The sequence below is a fragment of the Monodon monoceros genome, unplaced genomic scaffold, assembly GCF_005190385.1.
Source record: "Monodon monoceros isolate NGI ecotype Baffin Bay Population unplaced genomic scaffold, NGI_Narwhal_1 Super_Scaffold_14, whole genome shotgun sequence".
Lineage (NCBI taxonomy): Eukaryota > Metazoa > Chordata > Mammalia > Artiodactyla > Monodontidae > Monodon > Monodon monoceros.
In genome coordinates, this window is record NW_021703770.1 from 6,839,619 (window position 1) to 6,853,683 (window position 14,065).

Consider the following 14,065-nt stretch of genomic DNA (forward strand, 5'->3'; position numbering starts at 1 on the left):
CATCACCATCATCACCATCACCATCGTCACCATCATCACCATCATCACCATCATCACCATCACCATCATCACCATCACCATCACCATCACCATCATCACCATCATCACCATCATCACCATCACCATCATCACCAACATCACCATCACCAACATCACCATCACCATCATCAACACCATCACCATCATCACCATCATCAACACCATCGTCATCCCATCATCACCATCACCATCATCACTCAGCAGGTACTTCAGACCATCCAGTGGAATCCTGAGTGTTATGTTCTATTCTTTGCCTTCACTCACCAGTCAGCAACAAAGTTGGCCAAACCTTTGTTGCTCTGTAACAGATCCAGCTGCCCTCCACTGCTTTAATTGCTATTAAACCCTAAGAAGGAACTCCCAGGAAATAGAAACTCTTCCCCGTCTAGAATTATTAACATTTTAGATGTGAGTGGACAGCAGTCAGGGGAGCCCTGCAGCATCCTGGCTCACATGAACACGGAAAGATGGCCATGGGCAGGACACCCACTCAGAACAAAGGACAAAGCAAGTCCAAGCAATTGAAGCCAACTGGGGCAAGGAGGGACCACCTTCAGCAAGACTGAAGGCAGAGCAGGCAACTCACCATCAGCACGGCTCTCCGGAAGAGTCTGGAGTCTGTGGCCCTGGTGGTTAGAAGGTGGACGCTGGCCACGTCGGCTCCGCCACGGTCTGCTGCCAGTGTCACGCGCTGAGGGTCCCCACCAAACGCTCCGATGTGGGTCTGCACCCAGGTCAGAGCCACCACCTGGTCCAGCAGCCCCCAGTTGCCGCTCAACTCGCCGGACCCTTCAGAAAGAGGAAAGCCTTCAGCACTCCGCGATTCTGCAACCTGGGATGTAACCATCCTCGTGTTGTGTAAGCCAGGCACGGGGTGCCGGTGGGGGGCCTGGGCTCCTGCCCACATAGGTCTGGACTGTGGTTTCCCAACATAGTGGGGCAGTGGGAAGAGCCTGGGCTCCGGAACCAGGCCCACCCAGCCCGGATTCTCGCTTCAGCTAGGAGACTGCAGACATGTCCCTCCACCTCTGTGGGCCACGGCCACCCCATCTCCCCCCCACTGCCCGTGAGGAGGGCGGCTTCTCAGATGAGAGGCATTGCACATTCAGACCCCAGGCTTGGCGCATCCGACAAGAAGGAGCTGAATTTCCGGCCCCCCATCTCCCCCCACTCTCCGTGTCTCCTGCCCCCCAATGATGACCAGGCCCGGCTGAGACTCTCCGTCCCACCTCTTCCCACTACCTTCCATGACCTTCGCAACAGCGGCAGAGCTGCGATTCAAGTTTCTTACATTGTTTGTTTGTTGTTGATTGTCATTTGATCCTGTTGCTTGTTTCCAAAGCACACATCTTTTGACTACAGTCATGTATATGACCACATATGCAGCACTCAGTTGAGTCCATCCCTCTTTTATTCATAGAATTCAGTAAATATGTATCAAAAGCTCAGCATGTTTTTTTAAATCGAATGATTCAGATACAAAGAAACCATATAGCCAACACATGCTCTTCCCCTTGGCATCTGGGGCATGCCGTGCCCAGGCCCTTCCGGCGTCCTCTGAATTCAACGGCTCTTCTTATCAGTCTACACCGCTAACTGCCCTGAAACACCAGGCCCGCTCTGGTTTGAGCCGAGGTTCATGCCCTTCGTCTCTGGCTTCTTTCCAGGAAACGCCAGCAGAACCCGTGGCTCCAACCACCGCCTATTTGCCGACGACTCTCGGGACTGTGTCCGCAGCCCAGGGCACTCCCCCAGGCCTGGGCCCCTCGAGTTCCCCCAGGAGGCTGTCTCACAGGCACCTCAAGTCCATTCAGCCCCAAAGGGAATTGATTCTAAGTCTCCTGAGCGCTCCCACCGGCGGCCTCGGCAGAGTTTCTTACCTTCTCCTTCAAGTGCGGCACCGCCCACCCTGCTCCTGCACGGCCTCGCGGGGGTCTCCCCGACTCCTCCTTCGGCCGTGTCCCCCTCCTCCCCAGCTGCTGCAGGCTCTCCCGCCACTGACCGCCACCCCCTTTCCTCCACGCTTCTCCTTGGCCTCCTGTATCCACACATTCCTCCCTACAGTGAATTCTCCATGGCGCATCTAGAGTGGTCTTCTAAACTTAGAATCTTGATTTTCTCTCTCTCTGACACACGCACACGCACACCCTGCCCCGTCCTATGTAAAATCTCCCCTCTCATCCCATCGTCCTTAGGACACTTCAGTTCTTCTATCACATTCAAAGCCCGCCGGGACCGGGCCATCCATCTGTCAGGCCGTGTCTCCCTTTGTCTGCCCGCGGTCCTGTGCTGCAACCAGCCAGGCTTCCCCTCAGAGGCTCAAACACACCAGCCCCGCCCTCCCCCATGCCTGTGCTTGCACATGTGATTTCCTCCACCCAGAGCTGTGCCCTCTCCCCTTGACCTCCTCCAACTCCCTCCTCTGGCCCAGTCATCCTCCGAGTCCTAGCTACACCGTCAACTCATAGGCAGCCCTCAGGGGAAGTGAGGGGCCCATTTCAAAATATTTGTCACCACTGGCTTCCCTGCTAGACTCTACCCGCCATGAAAACCAGAAGCACAGAGTAGGTCCTTATGAAATGTTAGGTAAATGAAATGACTACAGTTATTATGAACACGATTCAACGTCAAGTGAAAAACTATCAGAAAGAACCCATATTCCCAAATAGAAAAACAGAAAGACCTTGCGTCCGATTCCCCAAACTGGTGTTCACAAAGCTGACGAGGACACCAGCTCAGTGGACATAACGGTACGAATTACTCTTCCAGCTGGGGAGACACTCAGAATTTCTTCAAATGCATTTCTCATGTTCTGGGTTTAGTGAAGCCATTGGCACCATCCTCTCTGCGGACTTTTCTGGATTACATGCACATTCCATTGGTTAGGATGAGTGCTTTTGTTTCCAAGGTCTGAGGGAGGGCAGGAAAGCCGGGCACCAGCCGAGCAGGACCCAGTCTGGGAAGTGACGCCCACGGCCTGCATTTCTAGTGACAACAGGGAGGGACGCCACTGTCCCTGACTCTCACTCCCCATGTACCAGCTTCCCACTTACAATGCTGACATTCTGGGGTCTACAGACCCCTAGGATGTCAGAGATGAGGGTGCATTCAGGAGGCAAGTCCGAACTGGGCTTCACCTCATGCCAGGCGCTGTGCTGGGTAGTGCAGAGAGCAAGATAGACAAGATCCTGGCCCTCGAAGCAGACGCCCTCCGGGACGTGCACACAAAGCAGCCACCTAGCTGCTCTGAGATGGTCTAATTCAACCCTTTCCTCCCCTGGTGGAACCTGAGACTTGAGAGGGAAAGAGTCTGTTGAGGTGCAAGAAGCAAATTTGAGATCAAGTTGGCACTTAAATCCAATGCACACTCAGAGCTCTTTGTCCTAACATTCAATACAATTCAACAAACATTTGTCCAAAAAATCTATGGTGTGCAAGGCACTGTGTTATTTTCATTAAAAAATTTAAGTACTCTATTTATGGAACTTTCTCTGCTCAGAAGCCTTCATAACTCCCTCATTCCTGCCGCATCAAGTCTAACTCCTTCCTGGCTTTTCAGCTCCTCTAAGATTGACTTCAGCCCATCTGAACAGTCTGGGTCCCTTCACTTTCTAACACCTGCCCTTGTCCAGCCATCGGCGTCTGCTCATCACCTGTGTTCATTGCCCTGCAGTCTGGCCTTGGTTGAGCTCCATTCTCTTTATCCTCTGGGACTCCGTCTCACCTGGCTCAGCCTCGCCACAAACACATAGCGTGCAGTGCTGCTGGGGGTGTGAAACTGGACAGGGCTGCTCTCTGCTGGCCAGGCGTGTACAGTCCAGGAGGGAGACGGGTGTGAGTGGAAGGTGTCCGGACAGTGTGACGGCGCTCCTCCCCATCTGCCTCACGCCGCCCTGACGGCCCCCCAGCTCCATGCTCCCACCTCTCTGGTCAGAACACACCAGCAAACATTCGACTGTTCCCTCACTGTCTAACCGGCTCTTGCTATCTCATTTGATTTCTTCATCTGTCCCTCTAAAGCTCCTTAGCTGGGCTCACAGCGGGTTCTCCCCCAGCTCTTGTTGATGGCCATCAATAGAAGGCATCATGGTGTGTGGGCTTAGCAGGCAGGGTATGGAGCCAGACGAGCCGGGCACAGGTCCCACTCCAACACCTACTAGCTGTGCGGGGCCCTGGACAAGTTACTTAATGTGACTTGACTTTCCCCATCTGTAAAATGGAATAATAATAGTACCAACCTCAATAGTTGTTATGATGATTGAATTTGTTAATATCCGTAAAAGGAACAGAACAGTGCAATGCCTGGCATAAAGCACTCTGGAATTTGTTTGGTTTTTCTTAAATAAAATGAAACAGGTTTAGGTCCCAGCATTATCTCACAGGTGCCCCTTGCACGGTCTGCCTTGTCTTTAGTAGCAAAAATTACACCTGTGATGGGGGCAGGACTCTGTGCCTGTTTTTCTGGTTAGGATGGTGAGCAGACCCCCTCAGAGGGGAGGCTCCAAGCACCCCAGGGATGACGGGGTGATGGGTGTGTTACGTGTCTGGCCTTCAGTCTATCTCCCTAGCCAAAGCCCACTTCCTCTGCTCCCACACCCCGCGAGCCATGGCCGACCCGCTCCTCTGACCCTGCACGCCACTGGCCCGGGTTGCCCTTGCTGCATTGCTTTGCCAGAGAGAGAAGGATAATCACTGTGCCCCACGGCCCTGGGGTCTGTCCCACCGGCAGGGTCCAGGCTGGGAGAGGGCCTCCCTGGCCCATCACCAACCCCCTCACTTCCTTCCCAATTGCTCTTCATCAGGAATCGTGCTCCTTTTAAGTACTGCTGGGTTTCTCGCAGAGAACATGAGTTTGTCTAGTCGGCCGCAGGCCTGGCATGAGCTGCTGTTTTCAGCTTCCTCCCATCCCTTTCTTAATGTGCCTCTGGAGTCTGGAGCTCTTGGGGGATTATCTTCACTCTGGGCTACAACAACAGATGCTGCACACATTTATCACATGAGACGATGTACATGAAGCAGCAGCTTGGCCTAACTCAGTAAATGCCAGGGGCTGCAGTTGCTGGTGGCCAGATGCAGGGCCGGGACATGGCTGCAGCAGAGCCCTGGCTTGGAGAGGCCCTGCCAGGGAAAGGAAAGGGGCATTAGCCCCCGGGAGCCCCTGCAAGGTGCCAGCAAGGTTCCCGGTGTTTGCCTTCACATGCTTGATCTCCTGAGAGACGGGCAGCCTGGGATGGGATGGGACGCTGAGGGAGGGACCGAGGGACCCGCCCAGAGCCCCTGAGCCGCATAGAGCTAGGAGCTGCTCCTGGACCTTGCTCTTCTCGGGTGCAAATCCTGTGCACTGTGCAGGACACCAGTCTGGGGCTGGCACTTGAAGTCACCCAGCTCTTTCCAGACCTGTCCTGAACCACAGTTTCCAATTATTTAAAATGGAAAGGAGGAGGGATGAGTAGGTGGAGCTCAGGCAAGTCTCAGGGCGGGCGGTGAAACTATTCTGTATAATTGGTGGACACGCGTCATGATATGTTTGTCAAAACCCACAGAATGTACAACACAAAGAGTGAGCCCTGCTGTAGAGTATGGACTTTAGTCAATACTAACATACCACTATGGGCTCATGGAGTGTAACAAATGTGTGGCACCAATGCGGGACCTTAACAGGGGAAAATGAGGCGGGGAGGACGCGGCATATGGGAACTCTGTAATTTATGCTCAAATTATTCTGTAAATTTAAAATCATCTAAATAATGAAATCTATTACATATATGTATGCTTTTCTTTTCTTTTTTGGCTGCATCACTCATCTTGTGGGATCTTAGTTCCCCGACCAGGGATTGAACCTGTGCCCTCGGCAGTGAAAGCACCGAGTCCTAACCACTGGACCGCCAAGGAATTCCCTATATATTTTTTTTAATGGGAAAGGGATGATGTATTTGTGTTGGAAGTTTATTGGGGGCTTAGCTGAATCGCACACCTGCTCTTTTCTCCCTCTGCTGTGAGTGCACACCTTCTCCACCTGGAACCTTGCCGTGGGATGCTCAGTGTCTGGCGGGAGGTGGTCGTCTGCAGCCAGGAGCCTGTGTGTGTGTCCTAGTGCTGCTGCCCCTCCACCCACCGGCCCTGGCGGCCACTCTCTGGGTCTCAGTTTCTTGATTGACTGATGGCTCCCCTAGGGGCTGAACTGCAAGGAGCTCCAGGTAAGAGATGCTAAAGCTCTGGAATGTGGGAAGTACCAGGAGGTCTCCAGAATAAAGCAAAGAAAAGCTGCCTGAGCCTAAATGAATTAAAACACTGATCCTGGGCTTCCCTGGTGGCGCAGTGGTTGAGAGTCCGCCTGCCGATGCAGGGGACACGGGTTCGTGCCCCGGTCCGGGAAGATCCCACATGCCGCGGAGCGGCTGGGCCTGTGAGCCATGGCCGCTGAGCCTGCGTGTCCGGAGCCTGTGCTCCGCAACGGGAGAGGCCACAGCAGTGAGAGACCCGCATACCGCAAAAAAACAAACAAACAAACAACAACAAAAAAAAAAACCCCAAAAAACACTGATCCTCTCTGTACACAGAAGAATGAGGAATCTGTAGGGCATTTCTAGACACCAAGGGAGAGTAAACTATTTTTTAAAATGATACCTATTCTCAATCTTTAACATTAACTGCTAAGTATTGTTCTTTCTTCTTTCTTCCTCTGTATCCCCTGTCTCCTACATTTATTTTTTTTTAATTAATTTTTATTGGAGTATAGTTGCTTTACAGTATCACATTAGTTTCTGCTGTACAGCAAAGTGAATCAGTTATACGTATATATATATCCCCACTTTTTAAAAAATAGCTTACCCTTACATGAATCATATATCATATATGTTATATAAGCACGATATATAAAGCATGAGAAAAAAGCAAACACATTAACCCACCCCCCAGCTTAAGAAATAGAACAAACACCACAAATTCTTGAGAGGACCCTTACACAGACAACACACGTAAACAGGAAGGCAAACACCATGGAAACTCCTGGAACCCCAGTTTTAAATGTGCAACTTTAAGGGGAAGCAATTCTCTTTGAGGAGTTTTCTTTTCTTTGGGGGGGAGAGGGAGTGGCACAGATAACTTTTCCAGACATGTCAACTTTAGATAGCTGGGGTTTTTTTCAGTTTTAAAAGAGATTATATTTGTGAAACAACTAAGTTAACATTTTTCTCCTTTCCCTATTTCCTTGAACACTCAAGTTATATGTTAAAGATATTTTAAAACTGTCCTGAATTAAAAGAGACTGTGAAAGTTGCAAAAACAACAACAACAACAACAATAAAACCGAAAACATCGAGGGAGCAAGCTACCATTTCTCTTAGTGTTTCATCCACGGGATTCAACGCCCAGTGTGACATTAAATTTAACTCACGGCTGCGGGGCATAAAGTCCCTTAACCTCTCTGAGCCTCGTCGTTTCCTCTATGACATGACCGCACAGGGCTGACCTCGCAGAGGTGCCTGGAGACTGAAATGACGTCACCCAGGAAAGATGTCTGGTAGAGATGGACGCTGGGTGAGGGTAACTCTCCTCTCTTGCTGACAGCTTTGCTTTAAGCACAAGGAACAGGCAGTGTTGCAAGTCAGGAGTGAGAAGGTGTGGGTGTTCTGGAAGAGTTCCAACCCCGGTCTCTGCCTCACCGGCAGCAGAAATGAGTTTCCCTTCCAGGAAGCCCACAGAATTCTCCATAAGATCACAGCCCATGAAATCATAATCCCCGCCCCCTCACGGAGGGATGGCATAGGGAAATTCGCTCTCTTGTGTCTGGAAACGCTCTGAGCCAGAGTCAGCCGTGTCTGTGAAAAGCTCCACCTGAGTGGGTCCCACAGGCTGGGTTGTGAGTTTCACCATCTCTTTAGAGAAAGGAGCTCCTGATTTAACAGATTGTCAGTCGTGTGTTTGAAAAGAGGAAAGAAAACCCAGGCAGGGCGTTCAGTGCTCCAGCAGCTGCCCCCGCACCCCTGAAGGAAAGTCTGGAATCTGGTCATCATCCACATTCCCCTCATTGGCACCTGGTCGCATGTTGCCTTAACTTGTTGCCTGTTTCATGTTTGTTGTGCAGACGAAGAATCTTCTTTATGACACTCAAGGCCTCCTGCCACGTGGTCCACCCAGCCCTCATTCCCCAGCACTGCCTGGCTTCTGCTCACGCAGGACGCCTGCTCCACTCGGCCACATTCTAGAGGAGTCCGTCACTCCCGCCAGGCTACCTCCCACCCACCCAGCCATACTCAGCAGGCAAGACATTCCAGGTCTTAAATGAGATCCCCGGAGAACAGAGATGCTGCTAGGTGCCTGTCCCTGAGGACTCCTAAAGCCCATCACAGCCTCTAAAGTCCCTTCACATGTAGCATATCACTGGAGCCTCACAGTGACTTTGGAAGTTGGGTAAAATTATTCCCATTTTACAGAGGAGAAAACTGAGACTTGGAGAAAGGAAGGGTTTTATCCAAGGTCACACAGACAACCCTTGGCTCTTCAGATTCCCAGACCAGCGTGTCTGCCCTCTGCCATGTCTGCCTGTCAAACAACTGCCCTACCACTGGGGGTTGGGGTGGGGGGGTGGGGAGATGGAGGAAGAGACATGGGTGGATGACGCTGGGATTGGTCCAAGCCTCAATTCTGCCCTGTGGGCTGGTGGAGAAGGTGGAGGGCATAACCAGAGTGATAAAGGCATCTGTGACTGGAAAGGGGACAGGCCGGATATTGACAAGTGATGCTGGAATTCGAGGGGAATCAGAAATCATTGTCTATGCAGCCCTCACTCCAGTAAATGGCTTCCTGAGGGCCCAAGAGCTCTAATCCACGCCTTAGAGTCTCCAGGGCAGGTCAACCCTGGTGATGAATCCTGGCTCTGCTCCTTACTGACCACGTGAGCTTGAGCAAGGGTCTAGCCCTCTGGGGTCTCGGTACACACACGCGCACACACAGATACATCACAAGATAAAACATGTACTTGGAACAGCTTCAGATACGTGATAAGTGTGATCAGTAGTAACTGTGACTCTCATCTACGGGCATCAGCATGGCTGGAGGGTCTCGTGAACGCACTGGTCATACCACTCCCTGCTCAGCAGGCTGGAGGAGGGCAGCCAGCTGGGAAGGATGGGCCTTGGGGAAGAAAGGACTAAACGCACACAGAGAACACAACCGGCTCAGGAGGTCAGCGGTCCCCACCAACGCCAGCAACTCACCAGAACTCAGGAAGCCAAAGACACCCACTCGGTAGCTGGCAGTGACCACGATGAGGTTGCCAACAGCAGCCAAGAAGGAGCCGTCCACGGCCGGCTGGCCCCCGCTGGCCCTGCCCTCTGCGGCGTTGTGGAAGAACACCAGCACAGACACGTTGGGGGCCTGTAGGGATTGGAGAAATGTGGGAGCTCCAGGCGGCCACTCTCACCCCCCAGAGCTTGGTGAGGGCACCTTCCCCATGCAGGTGCCAAACTGTGAGGTGACGCGTGACTCTTCCTTCACCTCTGCCCTGTAGGCATACTTAGCCTCAGTTAGGGGCTGAATTGTGTGCCCCCCAAATTCACATCTTGAAGCCCTAACCCTGGCTGCCTCAGACTGTGACTGTGTTTGGAGACAAGTCCTGTAATGAGATGGCCCTAATCCAATAGGACTGGCGTCCTCATACAGAGAAGAAATTTAGACACAGATGCACACAGAGGAGAGGCCTGTGGAGACACAGGGAGGAGAAGATGACCATCTACAAGCCAAGGAGAGTGGCCTTGGAAGGAAACAACCCTGTAGACATTTTGATCTTGGACTTCTGGCTTTCAAAATCATGAGAAAACACCCTTCTGTAGTTTCAGCCTCCCAGTCTGTGGTACTTTGATAGAGCAGACTGAGCAAAGGAGCAAAACCCACCTCCCGGATGAGGACCCAGAGCACCATAAAAAGTGAAGACACGTTGCCCACGCTGCCAAGTGAGCCGGGGACCTGTCCCATGCAGCCACGTGGTCTCCTAGCAGCCCAGCTCCTGGCCCACGTTTACTCTGGAAGACGGTTCTGTGTCCTCCTTGGGGAGTCCTTGAGTTTGGTCACCGTGCCTGGAGCCCCATCTTGTTAACACAGAGCCACCTTTGTTTAGCGTGACTGAGCGCCAGGCACCATGCTGACTATTGGCGTGTGCCATTTATTCAGTCCTCAAACAGCTCCGTGAGGTTGGCGTGTTGTCGTTACTCCCATTTTACCAATGAGGAAGCAGAGGCTTGCTGGTGTTAAATAGCCTGCCTCAGGTCACATGGCTACGAGTAGCAGAGCTGGGATCTGAACCCAGGTTGACCCCTTCCTATCAGAATATTGTGTTCCGTCTAGGGGATCTGACACCCTGCCCCAGGCCATGGTGAATGCAAGGCCCCAGGTGGCTCTCGCTCACTCAGGCCCTGAATCCCTGGGCTGTGACTTCTCTACTCCATGTGCCCTGGGCTCCGACACCAACAGCAAAAACTGACCAAGGACCTGCCCGGGTGGGTGCCGTGCTAAGTGTGCTCACCTAGAACGTCTGATTAGAGCTTCCGCCTCACAAGGTAGATGACTCTAAGCACCCCCATTCTACAGGTGTGAAAACAGAGGCTCAGAGCAGTGAAGTGGCTTCTTGAAACATCTACAGAGAGGAAGGGACTGAGCAGAATTCTGACCCCAGCCCCCTCCCTCCCTCTGGGACACTCCTTCTCGTAGGTGTCACCACTTGGTGGGCTTGTTGATTCTTCCAATAGGAGGCCTTTTAAATGCCATAGAAAAGGGCCAGCTCAGGTGGCCTTGGTTTCATTTGCTGTGGGCCACCAGAGAGGTCAGGGACAGGCCCTGTATCCCCTCCTCAAAGTACCCTGAGTTATTTTTACTGAGTAGCATGCGAGCAAGAGAGAATTCTTCCATTCATGCAGCCCAGGAGGGCCTACACATTTAGGCGCCCTTGTTCCAAAGCTTACTCAGGTCAGCCTGCTGTGACCAAGCCTCCAAAGTACACCGCCTCTCACTGCTGGTAAACTAGGGGACCAGGAAGCGGTGGCCCAGTCACATGTACCATGGGATCTGTCAGTACAGGGTTGGCGTCACCAGAAACTCATGTTTCCTGAGGCTCTTCAGTTCTGTTTTCTCTCATGAGCTCCGACCCTTCCCCCCAAACAGGAAACTCAAACACTCAACATCAGGATCATAGCTGCTACCTAGGCAGATACAGCCTTCAAAGTAGGACCTAACCAAAGTCAGGGTCACCTCCCAAACCTCACCCTCTAGAACTGCCTCGAATGAGAGACCACATGGAAAGAAATACCCGCTAGGTGGGTCTCTCCAAGGGTCTCTCCAAGAAGAGCCGCTGGTTTCCTCATTTGCGGATTAGTTTGATCCAGGTCCACACTCCCCCAGCCCACGGCCCTGCAGGGGGCCCTGCATCAGCGGCTGGCCCTCACCTGCTCGCGTGGCTCTCACCCCGCCTCGTCCGCACCCCTGCTCAGGCGCGCCCTCCTGATCACCACCTACCTCACTCCTCCTGCCACTCCGTCTCCTCCCCTGCTGTGTTTTTCTTCACAAGCATATCAATACCACAGTTGTCCAATATTTATCTGCTTATCTGTTTATTTCTGCTCCTCCCACTGAGAACAGCCCCTCCTGTGACGGGCGCTTTATGAATACTTCTTAGAGGGCCGGAGCCGGATAGCCACGCACATGCTCCCGTGCGGGAGATCAGGTGAGGCCGTGGGGGACCCAGGCTTGCTCTCAGCCACTCAGGCCTCAGGAAGCCAAGAACCCACCAGGAGAGCGCAGGGCGGGCCGTGCTGGCCGCTCTGGGCCTGGGGATTTCTAATGGGGCAGTTTTCAGGGCAAACATAGTTTTCAGGGCTGCAGCACTCACCATGTTCTGAGGGACAAACACGTTGAGATACAGGCAGTCCTCGCTGACCCCGGGGGACGAAGGCGTCCTGGCGCCTGGTTGCCAGCAACTGGCCCTGCAAGTACAGACAGACAGAAGGCATGACTTGCAGGGAAAACAACCAAAGCGACAAGTCCCAGCCCCCTTCCCATCAGCGGCGGCAGAGCCCACGGCCCCATTCCTAAAGCCCGGCGGCCCACCAGCATTTAGGCAGCTTCAGGAAATGGTTAAAGGGACTGCTGAGTAAATGGTGGAAACAGCAGCATGCCCATCCCTCTCTCTACCACGGGCCTGAGGAACATCCTACAGGGACAAAGGGCTGGCCCAGAGAGAAGGATGCCCAGATAAAGAGGAAAATGTGTGTCACCTGCAACCTGGGCCCTTCCTGGCTCCAAGTGAGCAGACCTGCTGGGATGAGGTGTCCCAACCGGTTTTCTACATCAGTACAGAGTCCAAGTGTGCCAGTGGAACATCTCCTGGCATAAGAGCTGAGACTGCATCTGGGACACATCTAATGGAGGCATGATGGTTACCCGCCCAGGCCTTGTTAGCACTGGGCTCTGATGAACCTAGCTCTCCAACTACTCTCCACTCAAAAGCCTCAACCATCTCATCTGTCAAATGGGTGTATCCTAACACGCTAAAGTGTTCTAATTAGTCCATATTTGTTTCTCTGGTTGCCCAATGGTGGAGACTTACTCATGACTTTCTGCATCTTTCTGCCACTGTCCTAGTTTAAGCCTCCACTGTTGCTTGCCTGGAGCAGTCCAGAGCCTCCTGCCCATCCCTCTATCTGGCCCTAGGCCTGTAGACCTGCCCAGCAGCCAGCCATGGGAGCGATGGACAGGGAGAATACGGCTGCCTTGAGACAGAGCTGTGGACCCCTGTGGGAAGGGGAAAGGCCATGGGGATGGGAGAGGGAGACATGGGTGCTCTTTCCACAGACGCTCTGAACATGCTTTAATTTAGAAAAATCACAGAATCGTATCCAATCTGTCAACTCTTTACAGTGGTATATGCATGGGAGGGAATGGGCAAAATTGAAAGCAGTTGATGACGAAGGAAAATAAGATATTCCATTTTTTTCCCCTTTTTGGAAAATTCCTTTTAATATTGTTCCTGTTGGGGGAATCAAAGTCCTTTTAAATTATTTTTTCACTAGCTCATGTGTTTTTCCTTCTCTGCTTACTTCTCAGCCCCACTGAAGCCAGAAGTGGCCGGGAGGCTGAGTCCTGGTCACCGCCACACTGGGGCACGTGATGAATGCACGCCCCACCTGCAGCTGTGGCCGTGGAGACCTCCCCTGCAGACTCTTCCACAGCCTCTCTTTCCTGGATGCAAAGTCAAGGAAGGCTCCTAGAAGGAACCTTCGAAGGTCTGTGCTGAAGAAGGCACATGAGCCTGGGTGCCCGCATTACTGCATGGAGCAAAGCCCACCTGCCCCTCCATCACCAAAGGGATTGTGCAGGACCAAGACAATGTTAAGTCACCGACAAGTGGGAGTTTATGTGTTAAAGCACTCAACACCATCTTAACAAATATAACCCCTGCTCCACGCATGGCTCAAATTCAAACACACTGCTCTGTTATCAAGTCTCATTTTGAAGGCTTAGAATGGGAGAAGGCTACCCTGGGCATCCCCCAAAATGTACTCCACTCCACCCTTACCGTGGCTTGGTGGCATCCCAGGACCCTGTCCAGTTCAAGGGCTCCGGAGCCCGGAAGCGGCTTCCCGCCAGGGGTGGGGTGGCATACGGAACTCCCAGGAACTGGTCCACTTGCTTCCACGAAGTGCCCACCTGGATGGCCTGGGACCTGCCCAGCAGCTGGCCATGGGTGGTGATGGTCACAGAAGGTGCAGATGTTCCAAAGCCGAGCAGAGGGACGTCTGGGAGGGGGGAGAGAGAGAGAGAGAGAGAGAGCAGCTGGTGCTCTATTCACAGGTATTCCGAATATACTTTAAGAAACAAATCTAAAAGCCCAAACACTGCTTTCTGCATTAAAAAAAAAAAAAAATGTTAGTTATTCATTCAGGCCCCAATAGCTTAAGTCTAGTCATGTTAGTGTTCAATGTGGAAAAAAAAAAAAAAAAAAGAAAAGAAACCCAGCAAAGACACCTGATCTTCC

At 52.4% G+C, this 14,065-nt stretch overlaps 1 protein-coding gene across 1 annotated transcript in view; it reads right to left on the reverse strand.

The window, feature by feature from the left end:
* The window catches only part of TG (thyroglobulin), a 242,803-nt gene that overhangs the window by 96,100 nt on the left and 132,638 nt on the right, over nucleotides 1–14,065 (reverse strand). The window contains exons 38-41 of the mRNA XM_029222959.1: nucleotides 13,607–13,826; nucleotides 11,921–12,014; nucleotides 9,258–9,417; nucleotides 626–828 (exon numbers count right to left, since the gene is read on the reverse strand). Of these exons, the coding sequence (XP_029078792.1) occupies nucleotides 626–828; nucleotides 9,258–9,417; nucleotides 11,921–12,014; nucleotides 13,607–13,826 (677 nt within the window). The remainder of the gene's footprint in view (nucleotides 1–625; nucleotides 829–9,257; nucleotides 9,418–11,920; nucleotides 12,015–13,606; nucleotides 13,827–14,065) is intronic.